This window comes from Tetrao urogallus (genome assembly GCF_951394365.1).
Source record: "Tetrao urogallus genome assembly, chromosome: 9".
Classification (NCBI taxonomy): Eukaryota; Metazoa; Chordata; class Aves; order Galliformes; family Phasianidae; genus Tetrao; species Tetrao urogallus.
This window is the reverse complement of record NC_136822.1, coordinates 2314551-2333417: the sequence shown is the minus strand read 5'-3', so window position 1 is coordinate 2333417 and position 18867 is coordinate 2314551. Positions and strand designations below refer to the sequence as shown.

The 18867-nt window shown below is 44.8% G+C and overlaps 1 protein-coding gene across 1 annotated transcript; it reads left to right on the top strand.

Moving 5' to 3' along the window:
* Positions 1-3863: 3863 nt before the first annotated feature.
* On the top strand, positions 3864-17975 carry SAG (S-antigen visual arrestin; the record flags this gene model as incomplete). Its single annotated transcript, XM_079539986.1, has 14 exons — positions 3864-3953; positions 4541-4601; positions 4689-4733; positions 5011-5204; positions 5922-5981; positions 6916-6983; positions 7182-7317; positions 7644-7728; positions 8875-8947; positions 9852-9989; positions 10274-10351; positions 11161-11184; positions 11356-11420; positions 17932-17975. The coding sequence occupies 14 exons, from the start codon at positions 3864-3866 to the stop codon at positions 17973-17975; spliced, it is 1161 nt and encodes a 386-aa protein (XP_079396112.1).
* Between the last annotated feature and the right edge of the window lie 892 nt (positions 17976-18867).

The window sequence follows — 18867 nt, the reverse complement described above, 5'->3', positions numbered from 1 at the left end:
CTTTTTTTGTTAATGAACAGATTTAAATATGCAACCATGAACCTTAACTGACTGCTCTCCTCTTTTTGCTGAGACAAGAAGCTTTGTGCCCAGCTCTTGGATGTGGGAACCACAGCAAAAAGGAGAAAACCCACACTGGCATTTTGAGGCATTTTTTGGAGACAGTGTTCTTTCCTTCTGCCTGCTGCTGTGGCTGCAGGTGCTTCTCAGAAGGCACCTACCAAGATCCCAGGTGACCTTGGGTTGCTGCAGAAAAACAGACTGCTGAATGGCAAGTCAGCGTAATGAAAGATTATTGGGAGATTAGGCTAACATAATAACTGCAGGCTCTGATGGGGGGGATCAGAATGGGTTTAGGACTTCTATAACTTAGACTATCAGACTTCTATTTTCCACATCATGCACATAGATTCTTGCACAAAGGGCTTTGTTTTGCCTGTTTGTGCTGTTACAAAGTAGGTTAATAAAATCTAACGCTAAAGCAGTGATAATGGCTAGCTAGCTAAAACCTTAATAATTTTAAATTGAAATTCCTCAGGACCATGGTTTCTCTGAAATTCCAATGGCCAATTTTAGCTTTTTTATTTTACCTGAGGTGGTTGGTTTTTTTTTAATTAATTCTGTTGCCCACTCGTGGTTCAACCTGTAGATGGAAGAAGAGAAATGAAAAGTAGCTGCTGTGCGAGGGTGCTGTCGTGCTGTTTCTGTGCTGATGGTGGAGCTGCCCTTCCTGTGGCTGGGAGTAGCAGGGGGCCGTTTCTCCACAGATTGAAAGTGTGAACTGTGGAGAAACTGCCTCCAAGCTGTTCAGGGGATGCGTGCCCACATCTGCCAGGCCTTCAGAGAAGCAGAGGTGGTAACAAGAATGCTCATTCCTCTCCTGGAGGGCTCATAATCCTCCAGCAGTCCTCCAGCAGCAGCAGCACCTCACAAAGCTCGCTTTTCTTTTTGCACTGTGAGTCTGAATACAGGTGGATTCATTTGTGAAGCCTCTTCCTTACTTCACCAAACAGCACCTCGAGCACACGTGAACCTCCGCGTTGTAGGGCAGGTGAGTTTGAGTTTGCCAGAACAGCGATTAAACTCCCCAGATAAATCCTATTTAATAAAATGTTGCAGGAATTTTGGAAATAAGGAAAGAGCTGAGGAACGTTGGCTCTGCATTCATTTATTTGTGTGCCTGGGCAACTGTATTCATTCACCAGTGACTCTGCAAAAAGCAAACCCAACCTGTGAGCACAAGATTGCCTGCAGAGGAGGCAGTTGGGGCTGGTAAGTGGAGAGGATCTGGTGAGGTCTTTCTAATTAAATTAACAGATGCAGACCAGAGGAAAGCTACAGCTGCTTACACAGGTTGCAAAGCAAAAGTTACACACTGTTGGTCTTGATGTTATTTACAACATTGTGGGGAGAAGAATGCTATTCTTGGGACAGTCACAAACAGTAAAGCTAAATGGATTAAATCTCTGTCGAAGTGTTTCCTTCAGTGTTGAGCTTCACTCTTTTTGTAAGTGCACTGAGGATGGGAGGTGCACTAGCTAACAACGTGTTGCTTCTAAAGAGCAAGCCAGCGAGGTATTGGTGGAGCAACAACGCATAAAAAGCTCAGTGACTGTGATTAATACATTGCTCAGAATGTCTGGCAGTCCTTTATAATGGCATCTGTTTGTAGAGACTTGCTTTGTAAACTCTCTTTTTCATAAACAGCTCTTCTATGTTTAGCTTCTTATCAGGCTGGATGCTTGAAACCCTAGGAAGGAGAAGAGAGAAGAAGAGCTTTAGAATAAAGCTCCTTTAGTAACCATCCTGTTCTGTGTAAGTCTGTTGCCTTTGTAAAGCATGTGAGGATGACATTGTAGACCTGTTCATTGAGGACCTGGTCTTCCTTAGGTAATGCTTTTCTTGCTGACTTAACCGCTTTCCGGTTGAATCTTAGCCCAGGTGCAATATTTGCTCTTGGAGGGGGATTAATTCTTGAAATCCTGGATGGACGCAACCAGAGACGCGCTTTAAAATCCTCTACAAATTGTCTTCCTTCCTTGCTAAGAGGTCAGTGATTCTCAGGTTGATGGGAAGACACACAGGACGTGACTGCACGGAAAATTCATCTTTCTGCTTCTTAGGAGTTCATGTCTTTGCCCTGTGGTGGCTCCCGTGCCCTTCGGAACACAGCAAGGTATTTAACGTTATTTGCCGGTTTCTCCTTATGGTCTGCAGTGGGAATAAGGTGACTGCTCAACCACAGCTACTCTTCTGGTCTTGGAAAACCTGTTTGTATTCCATGAAATAGAAATTCTTAACCGTTTGTCTGTCTTTAACCTCTGCCTTACAATTTTCTCAAGTTTCCTAAGGAAAGGATTTCCTCTTTCTACTGTAGTGTGTGCAAATAGGTTGTGGGAACTTTCTTCTCCCGAAACGGTTTTAAAATGGGAAAGCAAGTAGAAAGACAAAATGGAGGCAAGCTGGAAGCAGCAACGTACAATTAGACCAAATATATTCTGACTGAGCATCCAGAAAGGAGACGTGTATGAATGTGTAGCATCGTGCTTTCCTGCTGCTGCTCCTCAGCACCTGGATCATCCTGCCCACCAGCTGCCAAAGCCCTTTTCCCTGGGGACGTGTCTAATCCCGTAAATCTATTAAAATTGGTGATGTGCAGTCTTCTCTACTGTACCTTTTATGAGTAAAAGCTACATTTTATTTTGAACTTGCTGTTTATTCACTTAATTCAATGCTGCCACTTTTTTACTTATGACAGAGTGAAAAATAATCTCTCCATTCTGTACCACTCGTTTTCTGGACATCTTTTTTTGGACATCTCTTGTGCCCTTGTGGTCCTTGTAGCCCCTTCCCCCATGCCTTTATTTTTTCCTTCTCTGAAAGAATCTTACTTCATCTGCCTGTGTTTTGGATCCAGGCTATTCCCTACCTCTGGTTACATTTACTGTCTTTCTGGGCCAGGTAGTTGGACCATTATATTCTTTAGGTTCTTCATGTTTCAAATTCACTGATGCTCTGAAAGTAACGGTTCAGTTCTGATTTAGAAAAATACAGTGGTAGAGTTGAGATCTCATTTTGGGTTGGGTCTGACTCATTACTCACAGAATCACAGGGGTTGGACTGGAGACCATCTTGCCCAACTCCCTGCTGAAACAGATTGCACAGGAAAGCATCCAGGTGGGTTTTGAGCATCTCCACCATCTCTCTGGGCAGCCTGTGCCAGAGCTAGCCTCACTGTAAAGGAGTTTTCTCACATTCTTATGGAACTTCCTGTGTTCCAAATTGTGCCCATTGCACCTTGTCCTGAGTATCACCATTCCGGGTCTTAAACTGAGCATGGTGGCTCCAAGATGTGGATGCATCAGGGTTTCTAAAATAGCATCAATCACATGCTCTGTTACAAGGAAATGAATCAAGAACGTAAATTCCCTGCTTACATCAAGACCTTCTTCCTATGTGATAACAACTATAACTGTACGTATCAGACAGCGGTTGTGTTTTCCTCATGTGTGATATTTTGCACTTACTGCCATGGTGTTTCAGCACCTATCCACTCTGCTTCGTGAAGCACTCCTCCAACTTAGCACAGACAGCTTTTTTCTTTGATGATCCCAGGGTAGTTTTCTACCTGTGGGCAGCATCTTCACTCCTTATCTAGGCTTCTTTGCATTCACCCTACATTCAGTGGCAGATGTTCCAGGACAACCAAGGCTGTGTTCCATGGAATGTTTTACCCAACTATTGTGCCCATGTTTTTACCTCATCCTTTTATCTTTTTCACCCCTCACCTCTGACATTTCTCCCAGGAACCTTTGAGGGAGAAAAGGTTCATTCACCCACAGTTACCTACCTGCCCATCGGTCATGAGCTGCCCCGAATCTCAGAAGACAGGGAAGAATGCTGATTCCTCTCCAAAACAAGTTATCTTCAAGAAAAGCACCCGTGACAAAGCCGTAAGTACCATAATAATGGGTATAGGTAGGTGTGATGGATTAGATGACCTTGTAGGTCCTTTCCAACCTTATGATTCTATGAGTTTCTCTCATAGTCGAGATGAAGACCTGATACAAACCTCTTTCCTGTCTCCTTTCATGTTTCTTAAGAAGGACCACGATCCATATTTAGTGCATAGTGTGAGCAGACAATGTAAACAAAGCTCATATGGGAGAGCTTGTTGCAGTCTTGCATAAAAGGCAACTCCCCTCTCATTCGCCCAGGTTGTAGCCCTGCTGGTCAGTGTTTGAAACAAAGCCGATTCACTGATAGCGAATCTGATACCATCAGAAATATTTAAATCTGTAGCTCTGTCCCATCTGTAAGTATTTGTGTTTTACATCTTGGAGCTGTTCCACGTCGGGTCCTCTCTTCTGATGTGGAGACTTCTTAGAGCCTGTGTGAATTGTTTGGTGAGGAGAAAGAAAAAACATGCTGAAAATGGAATCGCTCCATTCTCTATGGAATTTACAGCTCCAGACTGTATTCTCCCATCCGCAAGCACACAACACTTTGTAGTGCAGCTGTGGTCATCTTTTCCCTACAGCTGACCATCTACCTGGGAAAGCGTGACTTCATTGACAACATAGGGAGCGTGGAACCTGTAGGTAAGTCCACAAGTGTACAAGCTGCCCTTTCTGCTCTCCTAAGCCTGATTATCCTCCGGTAATCTTTTTAATTTTCCTTTCTTTCAGATGGTGTTGTATTGGTGGATCCTACAATGATCAAGGGGAAAAAAGGTTTGAGGTTTTATGCAATGCAGCTTTTAGTTTGCTCGTCCTCTTTTCAAGTGAGATACTGAGATAGAATTATTTTTTACATTGCTTCAGGGGTACCCATGTAACTCCCCAATGAAAGGACTTCTTACTCAAAATAATGTGCATAATGACTTAAAATATGAATACCAACTGGGTTATACAACAGTGTTGAGATGAGTTTCCATGACTGGTGCAGGATTTTATGTCACCTGGCTGTGTCAGCCTGCTGCATGCCTTACCTGCCTGTGTTTCCTTCCAGTGTACGTGACTCTGACCTGTGCTTTCCGGTACGGCCAGGAGGACATTGATGTGATTGGCCTCACCTTCCGGAGAGACCTGTTCTTCTCTAGGGTCCAGGTGTACCCACCTGAAAACAAGCCAGAGTCTCTCTCCCACTTGCAGGAATCTCTGCTAAAGAAGCTGGGGAAAAATGCTTACCCCTTTTTCTTTACAGTGAGTATCTCTTAAGAGTCCCTGACCTTCTTCTCATCTGTCATTACAGGTACACCTCTTTGATTCTGCTCAGTGGGTGGGTGCCTGCTGGGTTACTGACGTCTCAGGTACAATCCAGTGATCCCACCTGCTGGATTCGCTGATGGAGTGCTAGTGCTCCATCTCCAGGATGCTCTGCAGCCTTTCCAGTTGGAGAAGCTGCTGGCCCTGTGCAGACCAGGAGCAAATGGTCACTGCCTGGAGGCTGGCTGGTTTGATAGCCTTAGCTGTGCTTCCAGAACAGATGCCTTGCTCAACCTTCAAGCCCATGTGAACAGTGATTTGCACTACTGTGAGCCATGTTGGTAATCCTGGGTGGGAGCCAGATATCCCAGCTCCTGATGTGTGTCTCCGGTGCTCTAGTGTTTGATTATAAGCCCAGAAGCTCTATGGGTCTCTTCTTTTCTGGGTCTCTTCTTACTTTTTGTCTGTGTTTGCACTGTTGCATTTTTCTGTTGTTAGCATTCTAAAGTCCTTTTCCTCCTAAAAGACTTTGTTCATGTACGGTGAGCATAAGATCCAGCTTCTCTGTGAGTTGGAACTTCAAAGGGTTGCTGTATGGAAGTGACCTGTTGTCTTCAGGGCTACCTTGTACCCTTTGTGAGCATTGAGTTAATTAAAATATCACAGAAATCTGCATAATGTTGCTCTGGGTTCTTTTTCTTTTTGTTCCTACAGTTCCCAGATTACCTGCCTTGTTCAGTCTGTTTGCAGCCTTCACCTCGTGACGTTGATAAGGTGAGACTGGTACACTGGTGCTTATCATGGAGTTTACTGTGTTGTGCCACAAACGTCAGGAACCTGGCTGGAACCTCAGCTACAGCACGCATCATGGAGCTGGAATTCAATTCCTCAAAATAAGAAAAAAAGATCTAGTCCAATAGCTGCAAGGCTGTGCTAAATCTGCAGTGCTTGTCATTTCCTTAAGGGTACTGCATGATTTGTGGGTTGGACATGCAAAGTGATCCGAGCAAGCTTGTGTTAGCTATCAGTCACAGGAGAGAGGGGAGGCTGAGTGCCTGAAATCTCACTGATGGGTGTAACTAACAGGTGTTAGACCTGCTTCTGAGTTAAAACAAATGCAGAGAAGGTCTGTTTTGTATATGTATATAAAAAAACAAACAAACTCTGGAGGATATATCACCAAACAGTGAGATGTTCTGGTAGGTTTGGCATTGTTTAAAGTAGTCCTCCTGTACTTCATAGGATGCTTCTCTGAACAGCTAGGCTAGGTCTAAAGCCAGGCATAGCAATATAAACCTGCTAAAGCAAAGGTCTGCTTGGCCTCATCTCTCGCAGTCCTTAGACACTGGGAAGAGGGGAGCTTGACTGTGAGTCAGGTATTGGCATTACGAAGCTGTTTCAGAAACCCAAGGTGGACTGGAGAACTTTGCAGGCCTGCTGGTGGTGCCTCCTGCAGTGTGCTGTGACCTCTACAACTCTGCTCTCGTATCATTTTAGAAGGGGTGTCATCTGTCAGAGGCTGGGAGCTAAGCCTTGTAGCATGGAACAGGTGGATGCTGAGACACCGGGTGGTGGGAATCTCTGTTACGGTGATCATAGGCCAGAAGGATTTGCAGTTGGCAGGAATCTGCCAGTTTCTAGGATACAGAAAGATGCTTGAACGTCTGCAGGTGTGGCTTGTTTCACAGCTGCCCTCTCTCTCTGGCAGAGCTGTGGGGTGGACTTCGAGGTGAAAGCTTTTTCAACAGAGAATTTGGAAGAGAGAATTCACAAGAGGTAACAGCGCACGTATTTCTGTATGCCTTCAACTGTGCCCTTGTAAAGAAGGGAGGCATTACAATAAGTGTGGTTGCTCATTCACCTTTGTTCCACTTGTCAGTGGGCTTCTTAAGTTTAATTAAGCATGTGTGAGTGCAAAACTCCTGCCTCAGCCAAACACAAGGTACCATCCTGGTATCTTCTGCTGCTTCCCAGGAACTCCGCACGGCTGTTGATCCGTAAAGTGCAGTTTGCTCCAGAAGAACCAGGACCCCAACCTTGTGCAGAGACCACATGGCAGTTCTTCATGTCCAACAAGCCATTGCATCTGAAAGCTTGCCTCAGTAAAGAGGTGAGGAGTTTGCCCCTGGGACATCATTGTACTTCAATACCAATAAGAATTCTGTTACCCAAACAGCTGTTTTGTGTGTTACCAAACTCTGTCTCAGCTGATCCAGACTTGTCCTGCACACTTCTAAGGTGTTTTTGGCAATAGCTTCTGCTAGAGGAGGGTGGGACACTGTTATCAGAGTCATTTGAGGCCAAGGAGGGCATCAGAGGCAGGATTGATCATGGGGAGGGGCCACCTTGCTTTATCTGGCCTCTGTTGGGACTGGAATGGTTTGTGGCCTGGGAGAAGCCTTTTGACTGGGTTTCTGAGCATCGGTTTTCCCCTAGGTGTACTACCATGGTGAGCCCATTCCAGTCACTGTCATGGTCACCAACAGCACAGAGAAAACAGTGAAGAAGATCAAAGTCCAGGGTATGTTTTTTTTACCACTGCTTGGATTCTCATAGGACAAGAACACCATGGTGGGAGGGCTGAAAGAGCCAGAATTTAGTGCTTGCGCACTGCCTAAGCAGGCAGTATGGAGTGCATCAGGAATTTCTCCCTCCTCCCTGTCTGTTGATGTTTGTTTGCTGCTTCAAGCCTTTTTTCCTGACTCATGGTTACTTGCCTGGCTTAATTTCAAGCCCTCGTATGTCATGTCTACATAGGAAAGGGCGGCATTGTGGCAGGCAAGGCAGATCTGGGGGAAATCTGCCTCTCGGGCAGGGTGCAAAGGGCTTCTGTCAGCATGATGCTCAGCTACCAGGGAACATGTCCAGGTGGTGGGCTTCACTCCATCAGAAATGCCCTGCACGGTGAGAAACAGCCACTCTGCCAGCGATGGTGTAATTCCTCCTGAGGTTCAGTACTGCCTGTGTTTTATTTGTAGCACTGCATGCTTTCATCCCACAAGCACTGTACTGCTTGGGCCTGTGGAAGGCAGGCTGAGACAAAGGATGAGAAAGAGCAGAGAAAGCAGGGGAAGAACAAAGTTGCTGAAGGTTTCATAAAACTCCACAGCAGAGAAAGCCAGTTCGGTGCATATCTTGCATGCAGTATCTAGTTACTCCCAATATTTTTTAACCTGACATTCTTCAGTCTAGCTTAAAAAGACCTTATTTCAACAGTACATCACTGTTTGAATCACAATTACCATACACTTTCTGGTGTTTGTTTGGAGAATGCTGTCAGAGGAGCTTGGCTGCAGTTTGGTATCCAGCCTGCTTGATGATGATGTAACTAGCACCTCTTGTGCATGAGAGATGAAAGCAAGCATGTTTAGAGAAGGAGATCTTTGTAATAGAAGAGCAGGCTCCCAAGGGATACCATGGGCTATTGATGCTTTCTCTCACCTCCAAATCAAAGCTGGATTTGTGTTTCAGGGAAGACAGAGACTAACAACACGAGGTGGCAAAGTCTGTGATCGGGCTGCCTGACCTGGTGCTCCCTTCAGGCTCTAAATATTTGGGTTTTCCTGCTGTCATCCTCACATTTTCCACTCCTGAGACTGTGGAGCAGCTGTGTTGTTTCTGATGCCTGTGCACAACTGATAGTCCCTCTTTCCCTTTCTCACTTCAGTGGAGCAGGTTGCCAACGTGGTTCTGTACTCCAGTGACTTCTACACGAAAGTGGTAGCTGCTGAGGAAGCACCGTGAGTGAACACTCTGCTTATCCATCCTTGCTACGCACCTTCACACCTCTTAATGACTCTCCTCCTCTGTTAAGGGAGGTATTCCTGGCTGCAGCATGGCAGTTGCTTGCTGTTACAGCACTCTTGGCCTTGATGCCAGCCATGCTCTCAGTGCAGCTGGGTCTTCCCTTTTTGTACCAGTGGGTACCTTGCTCCTTTTTTCAGAGAACAGGGGAGGCTACAGAAAAGCTGCTTTGTTTGAAGTGTAATTACTTACAAGAAACACTTAACAAGGGCGCATTGCTCCTCACTGCTTGAAATCTTTGAAAGGATCTGCACTGCTTTTCTAAAAGCTGCTCCTGTGTGCCTGGGAGCGCTGGATGCTCTAGTTTGGGGTCAGTGTTTTTCATAACACTTTCTCTGATGAGATCAGAAGAACCCTCTCCAAACCCTTGGCTCCATAGTGTGGTGGTGCGGAGAACCTCCTGCTCTTATGCCATGCAGTGCATTTGCCATTGGGCTCTGCTTTGTGAGGAGGACTGGATCCACCCAGACACTTGATACTTTTCTGGGTTTTGCTCTGCTGTTTAGCAGCAGGTCATCCTTTGAGTACTGATCTTCTGAACTGGGATTCATTTCATCCAGATACAGAGGTCTGTGGCATGGTTGGACCAACTTTTGGATACCTGCCTTAATGTGAAACAGATCATTTTCTGCAAATGCTTGTTTCCCTCTGCTGATTACAAAGGACTTTTTTCTGACTGGTCCAGGCACACACGTCCACGTTATAGACTTTTAAGTCTGGACAGATAAATCGTACTCCTTGTGGATGGCTTTGAGATCTGTTTTGAGGTTATCCTAGTTGGGTCTGTGAGGCAAAACAGAGTGTATTGCTTTCCCACTCTCACCTGCTTCTTATTTCCAGGGAAAAGGTGCAGCCAAACAGCAGCCTGACAACAACGCTGACAGTTTTGCCCTTGCTGGCAAACAACCGGCAGACCCGGGAAATAGCCCTGGATGGCAAGCTAAAGGATGAGGATACCAACTTGGCTTCTAGCACCATGTGAGCAGAGCTTTAAAGGGTCTCAACTGTAGGAGGGTGTAAAGAAGAGGACAAGATCTGACCTATCAGATGGTTGTATCTGTCTTGATGGGTGCATCTGCACTGCACATCTTACCCTGTCGTAGTCATTCAGGCTAAATGGTAACAGGGATGGAAAGGGGTATTAGCTGTCCTTGAGGCTCTGTTTTAGGACAATGGGGTGTTCATCTAGTTGCTTTTTTCCTGCCATAAGTTGTTGCTCTGTTGCTGTACCACCTAAAACACCACTTTGTTTTCTCTGATAGTGTTAAGGATGGAATAGACAAGACAGTGATGGGGATTCTGGTTTCCTACAAGGTCAGAGTGAAGCTCACTGTTTCGGGGTAAGAGACTTCTTGCTGCATCTGCTTAGAATTAAGAGAGTGAAGTGTGTATTTCACTGATATTCCAGAGAAGGTGGAACAGTCCACCCTAAAAGAAAGGGCACATACTGTAGAACAGGCATAAACTTCATCAAAATTGTGCATTAGCCTCTCCAAACAAGATTTCTTGAGCCTGAAGTGCTGTTATACTTCCCATACAATGAGAATTTGACAGTATGAGCAGAGGTGGTTGTGTAAACCTGTGGTTTATGTTGCAATTTCATTTCGAAGTTATAATTTTGATTTTGTGAGAGCTTAAGTGAAACTTTGCTTGAATTTTTGTGTTGGTGTTGTTCTCCCAGACATTGTTCTGAGAATCACAAACTGAGGTTCTGGACTGAGCCAACTTTCTGCGAGATGCTGGTGGTATCAGCATGAGATGGTTCCCAGCATACAGTGCAAACGAGGGCAAGCATAATTAGTGCTGATAGTCACTGTTTACATTTGTATTTATTCATCCATCCTTCTTCCTAACATAAAAATGACTATAAGCTAGTGATATGCATAAAGAGTGATAAAACGACCACTGCTTTCTGTGATCCCTCTGGATTGCCCTTGTCCTGGTACTCAGGCCCTCAGCAAAGGAGCCATGCTAACACTTGGTCAGAAGTTCAAAAACTTTAAAAAATGAAAATTAAAAACAAGTGTGTTATGATGTTATGGTCTGTAGGAAGGTGATTTTGATGGTCCACAACTAAAAAGTTATTGCTGGAACATCCAAACGGGAAGGCACTAAACGTAAGTGTGTTTTATTCTGTTTCTTTCTGCAGCCTGCTGGGAGACATCACCTCCAGGTAAGTGCCATCTTCGTTTTAGACCATGTAGCCATGGTTGCTCATTAGAAAAAAGCTGAAGGAATAGGCGAAGCTGGAATTCTGGGCCTAGGCTGGCCTGAGGTGAGAGGAGCATGGAACCAGGCACGGCTGGGGGCTGTGGATCTGATGCATTCTCTCTCTCGCCCATAGTGAGGTGAGCACAGAGCTGCCATTTCGTCTCATGCACCCCAAACCTGAGGAAAAGAACCCAGCAGGTCAGTTATACCTCATTTTTGCCTTCTTTTTTTATTGCTGTTGTTGTATTTGTCCCACATGAATTATTACTACTGCAAGGCTGGCAGTGATTTAGCCTCTAGGGGACTACCGTGTGCATCTGTGTGAACCTCAAGGCACAAGGGAACAGAGAGAAAGGATGCTGAGATGGAAGAAAAAGCAGAGCTGGGTCATGTTTCCTTTCTTTCATCTGTAGAATCACAACTGAAAGCACAGGGACTTGAGGGAGCACAGTTAAATTTCATCACCACTGGGTCCTGAATGCAGCTGTCAACAATTTCTAGCCAGATTACAATGCAGCAAATAAGATCACAAAAAACACCTAAAATGTACCAAAACAAAACAAAAAAATCTTTTAAGCAAAGTTTAAGAGGTGACAAAGCCATTCGTGATTTTACAAAGTCCCTACTGTGCACCTGTAACATTGCCCATGGTGTTTGTGGTGTGGTCGTGACGTTCATTTTTGTGTACAGGAATATGAGAGGAGTGGTCTCTTCAGAATTGGGTCAGAAAATAGAAGTGTGAGAAACATCCTGAAGGTTAACCAGCTTGCTGTCTTGGTTACTTGTATAAATCATAGGCCAGTGTAAAGAACTAGCTTTCCCTGGGTATATAAAGTCTGATGATTGGATGGAAAAAGTTCAGATTGTCTTAAGCGTGTTTTCTCTTCCCACTTCTACAGTCCCTGTCTGTATCTGTTTCCTAGTGGTGATCACACAGAAACTGCAAGGTGCACTGAATCAGGATTTCCTATACAGCATCTGGAGCAGCTAATGAACACAAAACATTATGTGTGCCTTCCAGCGTGGGGATTTTTCTAGATGAGTCAGCCTGTCCTGCTCTTTGTCTTTGGATGCAGTCATGTGGGCTTCAAGCAGAAACCCATGGCTGCTTCTGCACTGTGATTTCTTTATTTTTTTCTTTGGGCTAAAACTTACCTCAGGTTGCAGTATCTCAGAGCGTGACCACTAGATTATGGAGGAGTCTATGAAAGGAGTTTATGGCAGGAGTTATCCCCCCTTTCCAACTGAATTATAGCATTTTATATTGTTGGGGGACTTGGATACGAGCAGTGAGAAGAAAAACTGGTGATCCTCAGGTCTCTGGTTAGGAATCAGTGTTTTCTAGCAATGGACATACCCGAGTGGCTGAACGAGGGCTTCTTAACTCCTTCATTGCACTCATGCACAAATGAAAACTCATTTTCCCCCCGAGAAAACCTCTGCTGTGAGCATGTGCTCATATGAGAAGTCTTTGGTGCATGTTGCATTGCCGTCAGCAGCACAGTGAGTCCAGGAAGTGCCTTTGGGATGAACCACAACGGTTGTCCTCCTCCTCACTGCCTTTCTGCTGTGGCCACATGGAAGGCAGCAGCATCACCAGGAAGGAGCACAGGCACTTCTCAGATGCATGCAGGTTGCAGGCTGTGAGATGGGAAATTGGATGCTCAGGGTTGGTCTGTAGGACTGATAAGTGTGGACTGCCTTGGAGAAGTTGCTGTGAGGCAAATGCTGTGCCCATGTGGTGGGTTTCCCTTCCATGCTGCATGCCTGCACAGCTCTGCTAGCAACCTGCTGACATTGCTGCATGCTTAATCATAGTCTCAAATTGTGACTCTCTGTAGGAGAGCAGCTTTGCCAAGGGTCTTCCCTTCTGTTCCGCTTGCACATCCTGAAGTATTTCCCCTAGACTTTCCTGCAGGAATCCCCCTGCCTCTGAAATGGTTGCCTAGGAAAGGTGGTTGGTGAGGGCCATCTGGTGTCTGCAGTGAGCCTCACAGGGCAGACGTGCTGCTGGACCCCAGGGCTGCAAAACTGAGCTTTTGTGGATCCAGAGAGAAGCTTAACAACCTCAAATGAGGACCATCCAAAGGCTCAGGGAATGGTAATGAATTCTGTGTATATTTGCAGAATGGTGTGAGGTTTTTTTTTGGACGTGACACCGTGTTTGGTGTGAATGCCACAACTCCCTTTTTATTTCCTGTGCTTTGGGCTGATAATTTTGGCAGAAGCATTTGTAGGCTAGGATGAAGAAGAATGGAAGTCAGTCAGTTCTCCGTTTTAAGATCATTTGAAAGGATGGCTGATACGCTCTGTTGCGTAGCACACTCAAAAGAATGTGGGCAGAAGACTTGACAAGGGAAATAGAGAACTGCAGTATTTCTCAGATCGCTTCCCCCAACACATCCTTTCCCCAAAGATGCAGCCCACATATTGTTTGTGACATCGAAGTCATCTGGGAGCTTGCTGTCAGGAGACAGCTACGTGTCGTGCTTTTTGTGCAGGTGGAAACTGTAGGTTTCTTTTGATTTTAGGGGAGGAAAAAAGTGAAGTTTCAAGAGCTATCCCATGGGAAAGGCCTACAAGAAGGGAGGGAGGAAAAAAAGTGCTTTCTATTTGAACAAGGAAACTAACACAGAAGAAAATCCCTCAGGAGCCTGCATAGCTGATCTGACAACTGTGCTGGAGCGCAGTGTCTGAGCTCATTACAGGGAATAAAACAGCTTCCAAATGAAGCTGGTAAACTGAAACTCTTTCTGGCTTTCCACGTTCTCTGCCTTTATCTCACTGCTGGAAGGACCGTTCAGACTTTGGAGGTGCAGTTTTTATTTCTAGTGCTTCGGTTCATAAACTAAAGTGAAATAACATTGAATTTGTAATCAAGCAAATCAAGTCTTAATTGTAGAGATAGAGCTTCCACAAACAGTATTTAGAGTGTTAAGGGTCCCATAAGGTATAATTTTAATTTGTTGGCTTGTTTAGCAGCCTCTGCAATGAGTGTAGAAAAAGATACATGCACAGGGAATTTTGAGATCACTCCTTTACCCATTCCCCTTTGTTTTTACTGATGAGTCAGTAGCAACCAGTTTGTTGTACCTCCCTTCTCCGTTGAGTTGTCACTTCATCTTAAGATGCAGCTGGGGGAAAGGAAAAGTCAAAGCAGTTTAGAGAGTTGAAGCTAAAGTGGATTAAAAATGTCACATACAATGACTTATTCCCTGCAGAGGGGTAATATCTTTTCCCTTCTCTAGCTAAAGTGACTTACAGCAAAATTAAATGAAACATGTAGCGTCAGTGTATTTAATCATGCAGAGCTGACTGTTTATGAGGGTGGACAGTGGTAGGACAAGGGGGAATGGTTTTAAACTGAGGCAGGGGAGGTTTAGGTTGGATATGAGGAGGAAGTTTTTCAGCCAGAGGGTGGTGAGGCACTGGCACAGGTTGCCCAAGGAGGCTGTGGATGCCCCATCCCTGCAGGCATTCAAGGCCAGGCTGGATGTGGCTCTGGGCAGCCTGGGCTGCTGGTTGGTGACCTGCACACAGCAGGGGGTTGGAACTGGATGAGCGCTGTGCTTCTTTGCAACCCAGGCCATTCTGTGAGTGTGGAGAACCCCAGTGTTATATAAGGTAAACTTCTGGAGAACATGACTCAATTTTGGGGCCAAATGTGGACAGTGGATTAGCTGCTCTGTGCTTTCACAGCATATTATTTGACCTTTTTTTATCTGTGTGTATGAGCACTCATCCCTCAGTAAAAAGCAGCTCTGTCAGACAGCATGGCCACTGCTGTTTGCTCGCTTTTTCGCACCTGGAAGAGACAGAAATGGAACTGCTCACTGCCTTTCTTTTTCCATGTCTATTTATGGCATCCTTGTCTTGGACTTCTCATTGGCCCAGCATTTCATGTGTGCTGGTTTTGCAACTGTTTTTGGATCCATGTGGTTCCCAGGTGGTTATTTTTAGGCAAGGCAGCTCCTGTCCCATCGGCTGGCAGTCGGTCTTTTCCACCCATTGACAAAAATGGATAGAGAGCAGTTTCTTTTAAAGACAGAACCCAACTGGGCTGTGTCTCTTGGTGCTTCCAAGGCCTTTCCCAGTCAGCAGCCCGCCCAGAAGCTCCTGCTGGGACTTTCACAAGGCTGTGCTCAGTGTGAGTTCTTTGCTCTGGGGTTTTCCTGCTCTTGTCCTGATGTTTTACGTTTCGTGGGCCTATGTCTTGGACACTGACCTTTATTTTGGCTAGTATTCAACAAACGGTCATTTATCTGCTCCCTTGTTAAGCTTGCACGAAAGGATTGCTTTCAAGAAGCCCATAAATATTGTGTCCCTTTAACCCTATGCTCACCCCGTATTGATATTGTAAGTTGCAGAAATTAGTGAATTTTCAAAAGGGTTTGCATGTCTTAGAATGTTACACAGCTGCTTTTTTTTTTTTTTTTCCATCATGAAGTTAAAAGAAGTTAAAAGCAAGCTTATAATGAAAATTACCATATGTCACAACTTTAATTACATGGAGTCATTTCTGTGGCTGCATAATAAGAGCTTATGGAAAACCCTCTGCAGAGAGCATGGTGATGTTCTGGAGCCTCATCTGTCCTCAAACACAGCCCCCTCCCATCCTAACCCTCAAAACAATTACAAGGATGCCAGTTGGAAATAGGTTGGCTTTTTCCTTATGTTTAGGTTCCTGTGACTCTTTCAGTGTTATAATGCTAAATAAGCCACAGGACAGCAAGGTAGCAATGAGAGGAGGGCCTGACTCCTGTTAGGGTGCTGATGTAGGCATTACAGCCCTACAGTGGGATGTAATGTAGCAGCCTGAAGATAAAATGCATTGAAAGATGCACGTATTTGAATGTAGTCTTACACCAAAGCTATGCAAGCATTGCCATGCTGTTACAATATCTGTGTATTGATTCGGTAAGTATCAGACCACAAAATAAATGCCTAAGCCCAAAAATTCCTCTTCCCTCCTCCCCCCCCCAAGCCATTCTGTAGAATCAGCTTCAAACCACATTGGTGAAGATCGCTCGCTTTGCCCACATCTCTGATGTCACTGTTCCCATAGTAATGAGTGTACTTTGGAGAGGGGAAAGAGAACAGACTATTTAAAGAATAAAAATTGGAGGAAAATAAAATGATGCTTTGGTGTTGGAAACTTTAAAGGAAGTTTGCAACTTCTAAATATTTCATTTTAAATCCATTTCAGTCAAGTACGATTGCCCTGAGGCTGTCCAGATTTCATCCTGGCCTTTGTGAGCAGAGGAAGCTGCCCTTTCACACCATGGGCATACACCAGGGGAGCCTTTACGTGACCCATCATTTGAGGCATTTTGGCTACAGTGCCCCACTTGGCACAGTTTAAAACTGACTTTTCCAGCAGTGCTAACCACAGCTTGTTGCCCTTGATTTCAGTGTGTGTTGTGGGTGGGAATTCCCCAGGTCATCCAGTCACTGAAACATTACCAATCCCCGATGACTGCTGTAGAACGCTGGCTTTACAGCACTGTGCTTTCTCACTTAAATTCATGAGAAATAAGCGAGTGGTGCAATGGTTACCTGATAAAGTGAATGTAAGAGCAAAACAATCCATTTTCCCACCTCTTCCCTGCAGTATAATCTGTTTTACTTTAGGCTGTGCTGAATGCACCTTCCAAGGAATCCTGCTAGCAAGCTGCAATGCTGCTGTCACTGCTGCGTAGTCAGCAAAGATCCTATCAAAGGAACACAAGCACCAAAGGTTTATATTTAGGCAGGGATGAAATCAGGAGTATTGCCTCTGTCTGCTGAGAGGCTGCCTTTTTTTGTTCTGATTTCAGTACCTCTGTGTGTACTGAATGAGAACACCTCCTCATCAGCTGACTACTTAAATCACATTTGAGAGAGATCAGGTTTTGCTTCGGCAGGTGCATGCACACGTGTTCAGACTGTCGGAATTCTTGTATTGCTGCAAATCCTGATGCTTTATGAAGTTTTGCTATTCTTAGCATCCACTGTTCTAACTGTTGGTGTCTCTCTTTTCCTCCCTTACTGCATGCTGATGACTGCAGGGAAGGATGGGTAAGTTTCTTTGAACAGTATTTCACATTCTAGCTGCTGCTGCACATTGCCTCTTTGAAAGCTCCTCAGAAAAGGAGGAAAATCCACAGTGTTCACAGAGCATGAACTTAAAAAAGTGATTAAGTTGCTGTGGCTTGACAAATTGCCACTATCAGTTGAGCAGTAAGGACTGACCATGTGAAAGTAGTTTGAGATCATATTTTGCCTAACAGTTGGAGAGAAAGAGATGGTCAGCTGATGCTCTGTAGCTCTGTAGTTTCAGGAATTCAATGAGTTCAACCACATGCCTGTATTTTAAGTGCAGAAGGATGAAAGGTTTCACATTTGATCTCAATACAAAGACCCTTTCAGGCTGCAAACTATTCAGCTAGCTCATATGTAGATATTTAGCTGGAAAGAGCGTGATTCTTTGGAGATGAAAACCTCCTCAGTTTGTGTCCTGACTTGTTCAGTCAATTCCTTTTCATGCTATCTAGAACAGCACCAATGAGGACAGTGTCTGGGGGGATGCGATACAAATCCCTTTGAAGACAAAAGAAATATCACCAGAGATTGCTCCAGGCGTCTCTTCTTCCAATTTGTTGCTTTTCAGTCTGCTGGTATAAAAAATGGCTGACCCCATTTAGAAAGACCTGTGCTTCTTCCCTTTCAGTGATGCAGAGATGGTATTTGAGGAGTTTGCTCGTCAACAGCTAAAAGACACGGGTGATGAAGAAGAAAACAAGAATGTTTCCTCAGCTGATGAGTGATGAAGAGCACGAGCTGATGGAGAAGCTATGTAGCCTGGCACCAATGATTAATTTAGGAGCTAGGTTTCGAGTAAACTGTGTTCTTGGTGCATGTGCTGTCAGCGATCAGTAGACGTAAAATCATAAATTTCTCTTACTTATTAAAAGTTTCCACTTCATAAGAACATAGCGAACTCCATACCTGCTGCTTACTGTACCTACCAGAGGAGGTCAGGAAGGCTGCACCATCTGCTTCAGAGCTACCTGTTCAGGTGGTTGGTTACTTTTACCATTGATGACAGCTTAAATGAAGGCTTGTGCAGCCTGCTTGTGCTCAGCTGGGGTCTCTGTGTCTTTTCTCTGCGTCTTTTTCACTAGTGAACTGAGTCCTAGTTTGAATGGCTGGCTTGCTGCCTTTGACTTAAAGATCCTCAGTGGGCTATATGAAATTGGTTTTGTTTCCTTTTGTTTGCTTTTGCATTTCTGCTTTATCCAACTCATCTAGTTAATATCTTCAGTGCTTGCACTGACCCTGTGTATGGCTTACATCCTCCCTCTCTACCACTAAATGTCTTGCAAGTCCTCTTTCACAGCACTTGTATTGCTGAGATGTTGCATTAGCTTTCTAGCTCTATATTTAACAGCCACGTTATTAAGGAACAGAAAAACGTGCTCTGTGCATGAATTCCTTAACATAGCTCCCTATGTGCAATGCTAACCAGAGAACTGCTAGTCTAGTTCTCTAATCTAGTTTTCTTTATGTGGCAGTGCTTCAAAAGAATGTGCAGTGAAATTAAGGAGGAAACCATGGGGCAAACTGCCCTTAGAATCCCCATTGCTCTGCCAGAGATCAGCTTATA